This window comes from Astyanax mexicanus, chromosome 13 (genome assembly GCF_023375975.1).
Source record: "Astyanax mexicanus isolate ESR-SI-001 chromosome 13, AstMex3_surface, whole genome shotgun sequence".
NCBI lineage: Eukaryota > Metazoa > Chordata > Actinopteri > Characiformes > Acestrorhamphidae > Astyanax > Astyanax mexicanus.
Window position 1 is genome coordinate 29,027,990 of NC_064420.1, and position 15,128 is coordinate 29,043,117.

Below are 15,128 nucleotides of genomic sequence, written 5' to 3' on the forward strand. Positions count from 1 at the left end.
TTATAAACATATTTTAAATAAAATAACTAATTTCTCCCAAAAGAGATTTTTCTCTAAGTATATTGTTCTTTTTTTAGTTTATTAGTGGATATGCAGTTGCTGTTAAATCAGCATTTTTTGACACATCATCAAAAGTTTAATTAGTCAATAATACATGCTATGTGCTATAACGTGTCATATTGGCACTGCTGTGATGCGGTCAAAGGAACAAGGCCGAAGATTGAGTGCCGAAGATCAGCACAGCAGTGCCAATATGACACGTTATAGAACGAACCTCGAGTGTATTATTGCGATTATACCACAGTTCCTTTATCACTGTATATCAAAAGATTTTGAGTTGAACAGAAGTGCTTTACTCACTCAAACGTTTTTCAAGAGAAATCTCTGTAGATTAAAGTCCAGTGCTAGTTTGACTAAAAGAAATGTTTTTTAAGAATTAAAGTTAAGAATGAAAGTTATTTACTTCGGCGCCCCCAGCGGCAAGTTTACCTTACATTCAGCTTGAAATACCCTATATTTACTGGAAAATATATACACATAAGCTTTTATTGTATTAATACCAACTCCTAACCTAATATTGGTGGCTAATAATGTGTGTAATAATGCGTATTTTTGTGTATATTTGTGGGACCGCGTCTTTGTCTGCGCCGCCTATTGGAGACATGGCGTTTCTGCACTGTGCCTGTGGGACGCAGCGCCCCCCAGTGGTGTTTAATGATATCGCATTTGGTTTGTAAGAGCTGCATCGTTGCTAGGTTACCTGTATATGGCGGAGTAATACATGGAGAGCTTCGGTTACAGTGCAGTATCATAAAACCATAGACTACAGTCTATGCATAAAACGCCTCTCAGTCAATCACATTGCAGGGTCGGACCTAACTGTGGTATAATCCCAGTTTTCCACTTGTAAATATTTAGTTTTTGGTGGCCTTCATGTGCATGCATCTCGTAAATATGATACTTCAGATAAAATATAATTATACACAACATATTTAAATATGACTTATGTTAAATAATAAGATATAATATACCATGATAACATTTCTATAGTGCAATAAAATAATGTAACTTTTATAATATACTAATATTTGGAAACGTGTTACAGATTACACAAAATAACCAAAATATACTATAAAAACATTTAAAAAAACATAAAAAAACCCCCAGATAATTTTCATGTTATTAGCGCTTTGGAATTTTTCTCGTTCCCACGTTCTTGTTCCCACGCTTTAATACATCTTGATCATGCCTGAGGATCTCATTCCCACGCCTTAATAAGTCATAGCCATGCATTTTTTTATTATGTAATCTTAAGGGCACTGTAGTATAGGGATTGGTTTTGGTTAGAGGTGGATAATCCAGGTCCAGAAAGTAATAATCCATCCCAGGGTTTTGTAGCAACAGCAGAGCCGCCCAGGCAGTTGTTACAAAACCCTGGGATAATTTTTTACTTTCTGGACCTGGGTTATCCGCCTCTAGTTTATGTATAGGAAATGTCCTCCCCTGCTTCTGAGGGTTTAGGGAATGTTCTTCTCAGTAGGAGCAGAGGGCAGTAATGAGGCGCTGAGCGCTCAGTGAGTCAGAGAAGAGGAAGATTTAGCGGAGGGAACCCGCGAAAGCCTGAACTGTGAACTGTGAGAGAATGGCGTCTAGAAAACAAGTCCTGAAAACCGCCTCAGAAGACTCTCAGAAGTAAGAACTATTTTCAGCCTGCTTAAGCGAGCGGACACAGAGTTTATTCTGTTTTTCTTTCTTTTTCGGTCGGTTTTAAAAAAGTGTATCAGCGTGGACTGATTTAACCCTGATGTTAACTAACCGCTAACTTACGTTAACTAACGTTACTTAAACTGAACAATAAACAAAACGGAAAATAAATCAAATAGCTAACTATAGCTAGAGTGTCTGCTTTCAATTGTCATTTTACTAGCGTTAGCTTGGTTATCTAGGTTAACTTTCTGCATGTTCTTGGTAAAGTAAGGTTACATATTAGTTTAGTTAACTAACGTTATATATTTTGTGTTTTATCCCTCAGCTCATCATCTAGAAATGACTCCAGCAGTGGCAACAACAGCGGAAACAATAGCGGAGCGCGAAAGAAGACCAGACGTAAAGACTTTTAAATCTAACGTTAACTGTCTATCAAAAGTTTTATTAAGGTCATTTAACAGAATATTCAGTGTACTGTCTGTTATGCTAACTGGACCCCTGTGTTTTGTTACTGTCTCTCCTCCAGCATCTGGAACAGTGGTGAAGTCTCGCTACATGCAGACTGAAAAGAAACCGTCTGTTTTAAAGGTAACTAATTATTTTATATGCTTATGTAATACTTAAAAGTTACAACTGCAATGGTTTTGTTAATCTAGTTTTCCCTCATCTTTTACAGAAATGTTGTAAAGAGTATGTTAACCCCACAGAATTTCAAATACCATGTCATGTTTTGCACTTTTTCTTTTTGTAAATGAAAATATCAATGTTAACTCTTTTTTTTTTTTTTGATAAAATTTCCCTTAAATTACTTATATATCGGCACAGATACCTGGATTTAATGTTGTGTGTGTGTGTGTGTGTGTGTGTGCTCTTGTTTAATTCCTTTTATATTTTATTTGGCCGTAGGCAACGTGATTGACTCTTGCATATGATTGTGTAAAGTGATTTTGTAGAACTGTTTCTTTCTTATTTCTTTTTTTTTATCCCAACAATCTAGAGTTTAGATCGGTCCCAAAAAATCCGGGTTAACCCGACCGGCCCCATAAACTGTCATTATAAGCCTGAGCCTAATTTAAACTTGACATTTTTTTAGGAGAGTGTTACGTGTTATGTCTAAGCTTTTTAGAAACATTTTTGGGCTGTTAGAATGAGCAAAATCTCTTCAGAATTATGTTAATTAACCTTGCAACACTGAAGAAGCATAGACCTATTATTTAAGAAAAATGTTTATGAAGAGACCTCCAAAAGATTAAAACACAAACAGTGTGAACAATGATCCACAGGCCTAAACACCAGTAAATTAGGCTACAAGAATGATGTCTGAATGACTTTTCACTTAACTAATATAATTTAACTTTTTTTTTTTTCTTGAGCTTATAGCCTAAGTACAAAATCTCGACCTGAGTTCAGGTCGGGCTCAGGCAGAGAATCTAAACTCTAAAGCAAACACACACAAAAAAAATTGTCACAACACTGTCTACTTTCTTACAATTTTACAACAATGTTGCCCAAAGATTGTGATGTTTACATTTATCAAAAACATTGTCACAAACCTCATCATTAGGCCTCTTTTCACAAAATTCCAGTCATGTTCCATTATCCATAATCTGACATTAGAACACAACATATATTTTAGACTATAGTGTATTTCAACGTTTATGACAATGTTTTATAGGCACAGAAACAAACAATATGTCGTCACAGTGTGTTTTTTCTGGGTTGGTGCTTATATTATAAACCCATAAAAATAAGTATTTGGTATCATCATAAAGAATGGGATCACAATATGTGACAGCATAGTAAAATCTTGTAAAACCAGAGGAACTGCAAGTTGTGTGGCTAAGATTATATTTTAAAGTGTCCAGGATGTAGTGTCTGTTTAAGATCATTGTTTAGTTATTAAAAAAGATAAGAAACATGTTTGTTAATGTTTTATATTGAGGCCTTACCTGTAATATTTTTTTGTTGTTTTTCATTCAGAGTAATGAGTCCATCCTTGTGCCACCAAGACCTGCTTCACCTAAAGCAGGTGGGGTCCAGAAACTCAGAGTTAGTGCTGCTGCACCAAGACGATCCTTATCTGTACACACTGATCAGAACCCTACCTGTAAGTATTTGTATTTTTCAATGTGAATATAATCATACAGGCATTTTATTTGTTTTATCAGGAAATGTTTGATTATACATGTATGGTTTAATATGATGAGCTTTTTTTATTTATGGCAAATCTTTACCCAGCAGTTATGCCCAGCATTTTAGAGACTTCGAGTTTTGGTGGAAATATCTTGCAGTCAACAGCGTTGGATGATCACTGTTTGCGCCCAGACTTTGATCTCTCAGTTATTAAAGGTACAGTTTGAAATTAGAGTGATTCTGATCTTATGAATATGAAGGATAGAACCTTGTTATGACTTCGTGCTGGGCAGTATACCGGTTAATTTGGTATACCACGGGGTGAACTTAAACCGATATGCGTTTCTCTCATACCACTACTGGAGAAAGAAAGGAAATGTAGCTGATTTAAATACTGTAATGCCTGTAATGGCTTCAGGAATAACATACAGTAAATTTATATTAAACTTGTGCAAAATAAATTTTGAGAAATATCTCTTTGAATACTTAAACACTGAGTATTTTAGGTTTGTTTATAATGTTTATGGAACTAATTATTAAAATATTTAATTTTGTAAAGGGACCCGTGTTAAATTTGTTAGCGTATCTATTTTTAAGTTGTATTGTTATTGAGCTGATTGTTGCATTCTTTAGCTATTTTTCTGATAATAAAGTCTGATTTCTTTATATATTGTTTAATTTTGTGGGATAAAGTAAACCCAATACTAATCAAAGCCTTAATTTAAAGCATTAGTGTTTTATATTATATATACTCCTAACAGTACAGTAACTCATAAACCTATATTAAAAATAATAATAAAATCTTGAAAAATACTGAGCACTATTATGACTTTTTTTTTTTTCTTTCAGAAAATGTAGCATCACCACGTTCAGCGGACCCCAAGGCTCAGAAAAGGAATCTGGAATTGGAGACATTCTTGCTGGCCTTTCTCACTGCTAAGGTTACACCAAAAGCTCATCAAACAAATTATTATTATTATGGGTTTTCAGTTATTGAAAAGCATATCAAGAATTAAATGAGCCCTATTGTAAAATTATGATAGTAATTATATCTAGATATCCTTTGCACTGCTTTACTACGCTTCGTAATTTCCCCTGCAATCTGTAGTCTTGGGATGTGTAATCCTTACACTTGTGTTATTTATGCAGATCGAACACAATACTCATAAGCTAAAGGAAGAAGCAGAGAGGAACCTCCTTATAATGATGGAGGAAGAGGAAAAGTTGCGCTCCAAAGTCATGGATATGAAAAGGCGATACCTCCTTCTTGAAAAGCAAAAACAGCTCAACGATTTACTTGACCTTCAGGTTAAACTTAATGCATTTCAGAACTTGTTTTTACCATTGTTTATTATGTGCATATTTATGCTTATGTAAAGCTTTTTGGGTTCTTGTCTTCTCTCTTTAGGTCACAGCACTGACTCCTCTGGCCACAACTGCGAAGCACTTTACGGAGGAGTACAAGGTGTTTGCCACAGCAGTAGACACTACCCGGCATGAGTTACCTGTGAAGAACTTGCATGTTGAGGAAGACCATGGAAAATTTCTAGGTCAGTGAAAAGTCAAAAATATAAATCTGTCAAAGAACTACTAGGTGTTTTTGCTTTTTTTTTTTTTTTTTTTTTTTTTTTTTTTTTTTGCTTTACATGTTAATAAGATGAATGTTGAAAGCTATTTCAATATTAGTTTGGTGTGTTATCTTTTCAAACAAACATCTGGCTCAACCACATTTGTTCTTTGCAAGTTTTAATGTGTGTTCTTGAGCCCCCATCCCCCTTTAAATGATGTTTTTTCCTATCTTACAGACAAAGCGGTTGGCTGTCTAAAACAGAGTCAGCGTGCCTTGGAGAAGTATGCAAAGGACATTCCAAGAGACAGTGAAAGCAATGCTGAGTGCCTAAAAGAGATAAAAAACACAGCGCATGAGGTTGACCAGCAGCTGGTCAGGTAAGAGAGCATCAGCAATTATAAATTGTTATGGTCTTAACTGTGCTCTTTTCCATGGTTAAACCGTATTCTGAACAATAGGCTGTTAAAATCTAAAATTAAAGTTTGGCTCTGGATGCTTGACAGATTTCTGGATGTCTTGCACCAAATTTGCTCACCTCAGCTTAACTATTTTAACATGGCCCTGTTTTTCTGTTTATTCCAGTGTGTCTTCAGACCTGTTGGAGCTGTCTGCACTAGTGAGCAGGGAGACCGTGTTAGCCCAGCAATCCATGGAAGAAGATAAAATTGGACTTGTTACAGCGCAGTCTCTCTTCTCAGAATGATGTTTCTGTTTGTGTTTGTATATATGTGTAGTTTGTGTAAATATGCAGTAAAAATGATCATATATAAAATAAATCTGATACTCCTGAATTGTTACTTCATTTTGGTGGAAAAACTAGATAAAAATAATTCAGCAAATGCACATGCCATTATATGCATATTACAATGTATTTTAGCAGCAATTATTTACACACCATTTTAATCATTACTAAATGCATACTGCCCATAAGAAATCCAAAGGCTTTCCAACCACCCAGTAGTTTCCAGGGGAAGTGAACTACACGTTATTTGAAGTGAGATTACAAAAATCAGGGAGTGAAAGTGTAAAGTGCAAACTTGACACTCAACACAAGGAATACAAATCTGTGAAAAAGACTCTTCCATAGATTTTGTTTATTAAATCACATTTACTCTATTAAATTAGCAAAGCAGTGTTCAAAGATTTCTGTACACACAACACTGTCTTTATGATGTCATTGTAGGGGCACAAGAGACTGTATGTATGAATGTAAAGTGAACTCTTGTAATTCCGCAGGTCTTGTCGCTGGGGGGCGCCAAAGTAAACAAAACTTCAATAAAAAAAAAAAACAAATAAAAAAAACATTTTCTTTCAGTCAAACGAGAACTGGACTTTAATCTACACAGATTTCTCTCCTAAAAAACGTTTATTAGGGTGAGTATTAAAGCGCTTCTGTTTATTTACAGTAAGATTAAATTTCCACATTTTTTACTGAAATGGCAGATAATAAAGAGCTTACATCGCAGCTAAAGCAGAGCAGCAATGGAAATATTTTAACTCGCGGAGTGTTTATAACCAAACCGATCGCAGTGCCAATATGAACCACGGTAAAGTTAGTTTCATTTTTGATATTCGACTTTTCGGCTCTAATAACTTCTGAACGGAGGATGGTAGCCAGCAGATACTTACATAATCAGGACAGTACGACCACAGAGAGTGACGCACACCCTTCCTTTTACTGTTTGGGTAAAATTTGCGCAACGCCCTTTTAGCGTTAATACCGAAAAACTAAGCGCACTTTTCCTGTCAGAATAAAATGCATGTACTTCTAGACCACCTCTACATCTGTACACACTCATTTATTTACCTCCAAATCACTTCAGTGCATAAAAATGCCTTTTAATGTTCCCACATAAGAATAGATGGCTTTAAGAAAAAAAAACACCAATAGCTCCATATCCTTAGGGTTCATACACATCAGAATAACGGAGATGTATACTTTGAGTCATGAGGAAAATTGCACACCCATTAATATTATGCAAAATGCTCAAATTTTTTATTATATTTTATATATTCACAAATTCAATAGCATTTCAGCAACTGTGTATGTCACAGCTAGGTGGCAGCAGACACGCACACCATTTATATTTTGGATACAGTGCCAATTCTAGTGAATATTACATTTTATATATTTAAAAAATCAATAGAATTTAAACCGAATTACACAGAACACTAAAAATAAGTGTGTATGATACAGCTAGGTGTCAGAAAACACACACACGCTTTGAAATTTGGATACATTGCCAATTCTACTAATTATTAAATTATATACATTTTAAAATGTAATAGCTTTCAAAACGAATCACACAGAATAATAAAAACAAGTAAATGTACAATACCCTATATTAACTGGAAAATATATAAGTTACACTTAAGTTTTTATTTTAATAATAACAATTCTTAACCTGATATTGGTGGCCGATAATGTGTGAAATACTGTGTATTTTCGAATCGCTGGGCTTATGTATTTGTGGGACCGCGTCTTTGCCTGCGCCGCCTATTGGAGACATGGCGTTTCTGCACTGTATCTATGGGATCCAGCGACTCCCAGTGGTGTATAATTATTTTATTTTTTTCCCAGTGGTGTATAATGATATCGCATTTGGTTTGCTAATAATGTCACTCATTAAACGTCTCTCAGCCAATCAAATTGCAGGGTCGAAACTATAATAACTATAATATAACTATAACGAAAATATGGTATAATTGGGTATATCTGAACTGAAGCTTCCTCGAAGACTCGCTAAAGCTGTGTAGTGAGGAAGGTGTGTGTTACAGAGGCAACAACGCCATTAACCTGCTCTTAAAAAACGCCCTTAAACTGACGAGCTATCAATAGCATAAAACTGAGTGTCAGCGTTTAGCTTTGCTGGCTTAATCCGTAAGTGAAATATTAAAAGACCGCGGGGTTTCAGATTACTCTGGGGCACTACTCCCTTGATAGGCAGCGTGTGTTAGATTTGACATGCACCCTCGTGTGTCGTTTCCGTCGTCCCAGTGACCCATAGATATGATGCGAATACCGACGCGACTCTTTGTTTTGATACGACCAATGAACAGGAGCTCGGCCAGCCGCACGTGAGTGTGTTATTTGTTTGTTTTTATTTAAATTTTACCTTATTCAGCAAAATGAGCTCAAATAGCCTCCGAGGACTAGAGTGTTCCTGTGTAGCTGATGTTTTCTGGATTTACCCGACACTCTGGCGTTAGATTACTATTAGAGAATATGAGCAGGTAACGTTAGCTTAACTAATTTAGCTGTTACATTTCAAGGTCTGTACTGGGTTATCTGTTTAACTAGCTATCTAACTCCAGACGGTAAACAGCAAACGATTTTAACACTCCTGAACGTGAAACTGTGAGTGTGTGTGTGAGTGTGTGTGTGTATGTGTGTGTTTGTGTGTGTGTGTGTGTGTGTGTGTGTGTGTGTGTGTGTGTGTGTGTGTGTGTGTGTGTGTGTGTGTGAGTGTGTGTGTGAGTGTGTGTGTGTGTGTGTGTGTGAGTGTGTGTGTGAGTGTGTGTGTGAGTGTGTGTGTGAGTTTGTGTGTGTGTGTGTGTGTGTGTGTGTGTTTGTTTCTGTTTTTATATTAAAAAAAGAGTATTAAGAATTCTAAATACTCGTAATAAATAAAATGCTAAGTGCTAAGTAAACACAGGGGGCAATATTAAGGTCAGCAAAAATGTAGCTATTGGGGTTACAGTGTTACCAGTCAAAAGTTTGAACACACCAGTTTTAAATAATATAAGATGCATTTGTTTCAGTTTGTAAAGAGGTTAGACAGTTTTTTATTCAGAACTAACCTAATGACACAAGTATTTATGGTTAATATGTATATGGATCAGTTTTTCTTTTTTGCTATGTGAAGTAAAACAAAATGTGCATATACATACAGTAAGTTACCAGTCGAAAGTATTTTTTATACATTGTAGATTAATATTAAAGACCTGAAAACATTTAAGGAACACACATAAAATTACTTAGTGCACAAAAAAGCGTTTGTTGGGTAATTTGGGATGACCTGGAGCACAGCATGAAGGAAAAGCAGCAACTGTTGTTCAGGAACTCATTCAAGATGCTGAGAAATCTATTCCAGGTGACTCTACCTTAGGAAGACACTGAGATTAAAATACCAAGAATGTGCAAATCTGTCATCCAAACTAAATGTGCCTACTTAGAAAAATCTAATGTATAAAACATCTTCTGGTTTAACACTTTCTGTTTACAAAATAAGTCCTGTATAGCTTTAATTTATTTTTTATTAAATATGCAATGTAAAATAATTATATTAATAAAGAAAGCACATTGAATAAGAATAGGTGTGTCCATACTTTTGACTGGTATTTTTATATATTCACCTAACTAAGCTCAGGAAGGGTTTAATTATGCAATAATACACAAGAGGAAGTCTACAGCTGTGTGCCTATGACCGCAGCACACCAGTGCCAATATTACACATAATAGCATGAACCTTGAGTATATTATTGCGATCATACCACAGTTCCATTATTGCTGTTTATTGGATTTTTTTTTATTTTTAAGAAAATGTAAATTGTTTGGTTATAAACAGCCTGCAAGTTAAAATATAACTGCATTGCTGCTCTGTTTGGCTTGTAAGTGCTGCATTGTTGCTAGGTTAACTGTATGTGGCGAAGTTATACATGGAGAGCTTTGGTTACAATGCATTACCGGCTGACAGTGTTGGGAGTAACGGCGTTACTTTTTTTCAGTAACGAGTAATCTAACTAATTACCATGACTTTAACTATAACGCCGTTACCATTTCCGACACCCCGTTACTGCACGTTACTTTAGCAGCTCTATGAACTTTTTTTTTTTACTTCGCTTTGCCCTGGTTAACCCCTCCTCTGTCCGGTGAACTTGAGCTTCTGGCCGCTGTGCCTGTGGTTTGGCGTGGTGAAGTGAGGCACAATTGTGACGATTTGCGTGCTCTAATCAATTCAGTGATTGCCGTTGACAACCCAAGTTCCGAATTAAGGACGTTAAGCTCTTTTTAGCTGCTCCGGTTTTTGTGGTGCTGCTGCTTTCTATTTTAGAGCTTAGATTCTCTGCCCGAATCCCACCTGACCTGAGGACCGACCCGAAATCAGGCTCCTATTTTTATTTTATATAAAGCTCTGGTGTGATAATCACAATGTTGCTAAGTAACCAATTATTATTGTTCACTAAAGCGAACGAAATAGCGAAAACTGAAAGTGAAAAACATTTGTGTTAACTGAATCTAATAAAAATGGTAATTAAAAGGAAAAACATAACTATCTCGAACTGTATTTTGTGTTTATAAAACTAACTAAAACGAACTGAAATTACTGATAGAATACCCTCATTTTCGTGTTTAATTTATTTATAAGCGCTGTTGTACAGCGGAGTTGTACAGCGGGAGTTGTTGTGCCGAGCGCGCGGCACTCGTGGTCCGTTAGTTCTTGTGTAAAGCGCTCGCGCTAGCAAGCCCACCCTAAAATGAACAGAAAAAATAAAAACAAAATAAAATTAAACTATAATAAAAATGAAAAATGTAATCACGTAGCTCTGGGCGCACGTGAACGCCTCCGCGTTTGACTTGCAGCATTGTGTGTAGCTGTTCTTAAAAATCATTTAAATTAAATAATAGTTCTTTGCTTCTATGTTACAGTGTTAATTAACATAATTCTGATTATATTTCGCTCATTCAATCAGCCCGAAAACAGACAGTTTATGGGGCGGATCGGGTCGGGCTCATAATGACAGTTTATGGTTCGGGCTTGGGCAGAATGTGCACGGGCTCCGGCTGGGTCGGATTTTTTGGGCACGATCTAAGCTCTATTCTCTTTTGGTGAAGCTGTTATATTAATACCATTTTAACGGGCATTAAATTGTTGTTTTTGTCCATTATTTTGTTTTATATATACATATTTCTTTTGAGTGTGGCTTGGTTTGTTAAATTTCATCCCCAGACGCGTTTTTCCGCTTTTTTCAGTATTACAAGTTTTAGTAATTTTCTTTGGTTGTGTGGAGAATTTCGTTTTATTTTTTTGAAATTCGTTAGATTATATTTTTGTCAACATTTTGGGTTTATTTTCGTTTGTTATTTTTCTAATAATAATAGTAAATGCATAATTGATTTCCTTTTTTGACGGGCGAATAATAAAAAGTAACGCGATAGTTACTTTTACTGGTAACTAATTACTTTTATAGTGGAGTAACTCCGTTAGTAACTCAGTTACTTTTTTGGAGAAGTAACGAGTAACTATAACTAATTACTTTTTCAAAGTAACGTGCCCAACACTGCCGGCTGATAACAGCACTCATAAAATGCCTCTCAGCCAATCGCATTGCAGGGTCGGAACCAACTGTGGTATAATGTCTGTTTAATGATCACCTGAGGATGGAGGGATGATCAGGTGTTTTGCTTCGGCAAATAGTTGAAACTATGGAAGGCAGTAGGACTCCAAGCCTAAACTACTGGTTTGAGACACATTACAGTCGTCATGCAGATAATGAGTTATTTTTTTCCTTTTGAATTACATAATTTATTATACTGCTCCACAGGAGACCTCACCCTAGGAGAGGTGGAGGTAGGAAGCATGCGGAGCACCGCAAGGATGAAGAAAAAGCAGACATTGTGCCCCGTGGCACCTGCAGCACCATGTGCCCTAATTCAGAGGTGTGGCAGCGGGAGGCTCAGAACCGGCTGCATCGCTTCGAGATGCTCGCTGGAACAGAGCGTGATCGCTTGCCGAGGGCAGACGTCACTCGTGTGGTCAAAGAGTACAGCCGCCCAGCAGCTGGAAAGGACACAACGAGAGCCAGTGAGCTGCGGCCGCCAGACGTACTGCTGAAGACTGTGTGCTACTTGGTGGATGACATAGCGGCTAACCCAAAGCTCCAGCCGTGGACTGAGGTAAGTAATTGAATTCCAACATTTTGCCTTGCTTTCACGACTGCCAAACCCTGTATTAGCAGGATGGGCTTTGACAAAGTTAAATGGGCTGTTGGCTGCTTTGTTTTTTTATGATGTATTCCTGGTAAACACAACACTTTGGTTTGTGTAACTCAAACTCAGATAATTTCCATCACCTTGCCATTAACACATTGACACGTTTTCAGCCTCACTCACAGGATAATTTAACTTAAGAAGATGTAGGTGTTGCCAATAAATTCTTCAGTAATAAGGGCTTATCTCATGAATGCTACTGACATTCCCATTTTGTCTGTGACTATCCTACAGGTCTACAGCTTTGTGTTTGACCGCTTGCGCAGTGTTCGTCAGGACATGGTCATCCAGCGCATTTCTGGTCCGGATTGTGCAAGTGTGTTGGAGCGAACAGTGCGCTTCCTTCTGTATGCTTCTTACCATCTGTGTGGGCAACCACTTCGGCTTTACGACCCGCACATCAACGACACACACCTGCAGGAGAGTCTGAGCTGGCTGCTGGAGTGCTACGCTGAGGGACAGCACAAGCACCAGGACGAGTTTCAGGCCCTCAGCTTGCTCTACAACCTTGGTGAGTAGAAGCATTTTGCTCTTGTTATGACAGCAGACTTTTTATGACAGCATAGCATCCTTGTAGGGGAGAACAGGGCATAATTTATTATTTTTTTGTTTGTATTTACACCGGGTAAAACAAACAAATTAATGCTTCTAATGAGTTAGTTAGGCCTACTATTTATGAACAATACAGTTTTGTGTTGTTTGAGCCGTTTTTGAGTTTGTTTCTTACTAACTGGATTCCCCTTTTTCCACCATTCAGCCAAGTAAAGTAAGTATCTGAACACAGCAGAGCTAGCAAACACTACTACAAACATCGGCTGCAATTAACAGGCTGTCACAGCTGGTGTTTGGAGTTCAACATTGTTTACAATTGAGCAGATTCCTAAAAAAGATAATGTACAGAACAGATAAAGACCGGAACGTAAAACCCTTGCCTGATTTATCATTAATCAAATCAAATCAAATTTATTTGTATAGCGCTTTTTACAACTGGTGTTGGCACAAAGCAGCTTTACAGAAACATGATTAACGGACAAAGAATCAGGCAAAAACATTAAACACACAAAATTCGGAATACAGAATACAGAACCCCCAGTGACCTCTAGTGTTCATTTCTGTAAAATCTGTGCATAAAAAAATGTTCTGCTCTATTTTGAGGATCATGGTCTTCCTCATTTGTTTTTATTGGGATGCAAAATTCTGTATCAATTTGCTTTTTTATGAACACTGAGCATTTTATTAGATACTAATAGCATATTAATACACTTAACAGATTGACAATTCCTCTTTAATATCCATTGAAGGAATCTTCAGGACTGTCACTGACCAGATGAAGTTGTGGATAAGCTTGCTGCTGATACAAAATATTATACAGCTGCAAAATTGTAAATAAATACTTTTATCCTGGTGTACATTATAGTTTCAAATGAAGTCAGAAACTACAGATCTCAATCCAGGTTGTTACTTAATTAAATTGTATTTACAGCTCTATAGTTGCTGCTCTTTTAATCGAGAATGTGGATTCATGTTGCTGCTAGATATTTTCTAAATTGTCCTTTTGTGTTTATTTGGTTTCCAGGTTCACCACAAGCTACACAGCATGCTCTTGCACTACCTCACAAAGTGCGAACTTCTCCACCAGTTCAGTTGGCTCTAGCGGTCAGTAGGGCATACATGGAGCGCAACCCTGTCCGTCTCCTCCGCCTAGCCCAGAAACTAGACTTCTTGCAGGCCTGCGCCCTCCACCGGCATCTTCTGTCCTGCAGGAGGGATCTGCTGCTACTCTACAACCACGGACACAGCAGCAAAAACTGTCGCTTCCCTATCCAGAAGCTAGCAGACATTCTCTCCCTGGAGCAATCCCTGGCTGTTCAACTTTGCCAGGCTCATGGAATACAAATCAACGGGGACTGGGTTGTCTTCTCTAAGGGTTCCTTCACAGAGAGCCCATCTGAAGGTCTGCAGTGTGCTCATATGCACAAACTAGTGGAAGACAAGCAGCGAGGCCTTTCAGTTGGCAGCATCATTCATGGCATTGCTTGAAAACGTGACATGTTTAAAGGTGTTTGCTAAAATTATTATTAAGAAATTGGAGTTTTGTTTTAATACAGGAAGTGTCCTGTCATGCTTTTAAAACACTGTTTTTTTTCTGGGTCTGTACAATTGAAAACCCACAATGTTGAATTATGAAACACATTTCAGGTGGCACTTAAAGCCTTTAGCTTTTTTTTATGAGCATTTCAGTGACCTTATCAGTTGCATGTAAAATTGTATATACTAATAAAATGTTTTTAATTGAATGGTCTGTGAACTACATGGTAGTTAACACTACCCTGCAAAAAAAATCTCACTTGCTACTCAAGTCTGCATGTGTCAGTACAGCATAGCAAAGTATTTTGGAAGGACCTGGGGCCTCATGTACTAAAGGTGCGTACGCACAAAAACATTGCGTACGCCATATTTCACGCTCACGGTCTGATGTACTAAATTTGACTTGAACGTGTGAAAGTGCGTTCCCCCACGGAAGTTTTGTTTTGGGCGTACGCCTTTTTTTTGTGCGTATGTATTGTGTTTTTGTCATTTGGCGACACTTAGAGGCGATGCATTGAAATTACAACTATTAAGATATCCTTTATGCACACATTGAAGTAAGCATTATTGGGTAAAATAAAGTAAATTAATCAGACAGTTTCATTGTCTTACAGAAATAATCGTTTAACGTGTTTCCAC

At 37.1% G+C, this 15,128-nt stretch overlaps 2 protein-coding genes across 4 annotated transcripts; both read left to right on the forward strand.

Moving 5' to 3' along the window:
• The first annotated feature begins 1,441 nt into the window (after positions 1 to 1,441).
• haus8 (HAUS augmin like complex subunit 8) lies at positions 1,442 to 6,201 on the forward strand. Of its 2 annotated transcripts, none has more exons than XM_022664569.2 (10): positions 1,442 to 1,692; positions 2,033 to 2,106; positions 2,234 to 2,295; positions 3,688 to 3,814; positions 3,946 to 4,056; positions 4,690 to 4,781; positions 4,990 to 5,148; positions 5,249 to 5,390; positions 5,646 to 5,787; positions 5,993 to 6,201. In XM_022664569.2, exons 1-10 carry the CDS (start codon positions 1,643 to 1,645, stop codon positions 6,111 to 6,113), a joined length of 1,080 nt encoding a protein of 359 aa, XP_022520290.1. In that variant the 5' UTR covers positions 1,442 to 1,642; the 3' UTR covers positions 6,114 to 6,201. The 2 variants fall into 2 exon arrangements, with proteins under 2 accessions (XP_022520290.1, XP_022520291.1); XM_022664570.2 differs by having other exon boundaries at positions 1,443 to 1,692; positions 3,949 to 4,056.
• Positions 6,202 to 8,302: 2,101 nt separating this feature from the next.
• sac3d1 (SAC3 domain containing 1) lies at positions 8,303 to 14,698 on the forward strand. Of its 2 annotated transcripts, none has more exons than XM_022664571.2 (4): positions 8,303 to 8,488; positions 11,957 to 12,308; positions 12,636 to 12,912; positions 13,978 to 14,698. In XM_022664571.2, exons 1-4 carry the CDS (start codon positions 8,421 to 8,423, stop codon positions 14,439 to 14,441), a joined length of 1,161 nt encoding a protein of 386 aa, XP_022520292.2. In that variant the 5' UTR covers positions 8,303 to 8,420; the 3' UTR covers positions 14,442 to 14,698. The 2 variants fall into 2 exon arrangements, with proteins under 2 accessions (XP_022520292.2, XP_022520293.2); XM_022664572.2 differs by lacking the exon at positions 8,303 to 8,488 and adding an exon at positions 8,497 to 8,644.
• The last annotated feature ends 430 nt before the right edge of the window (positions 14,699 to 15,128 follow it).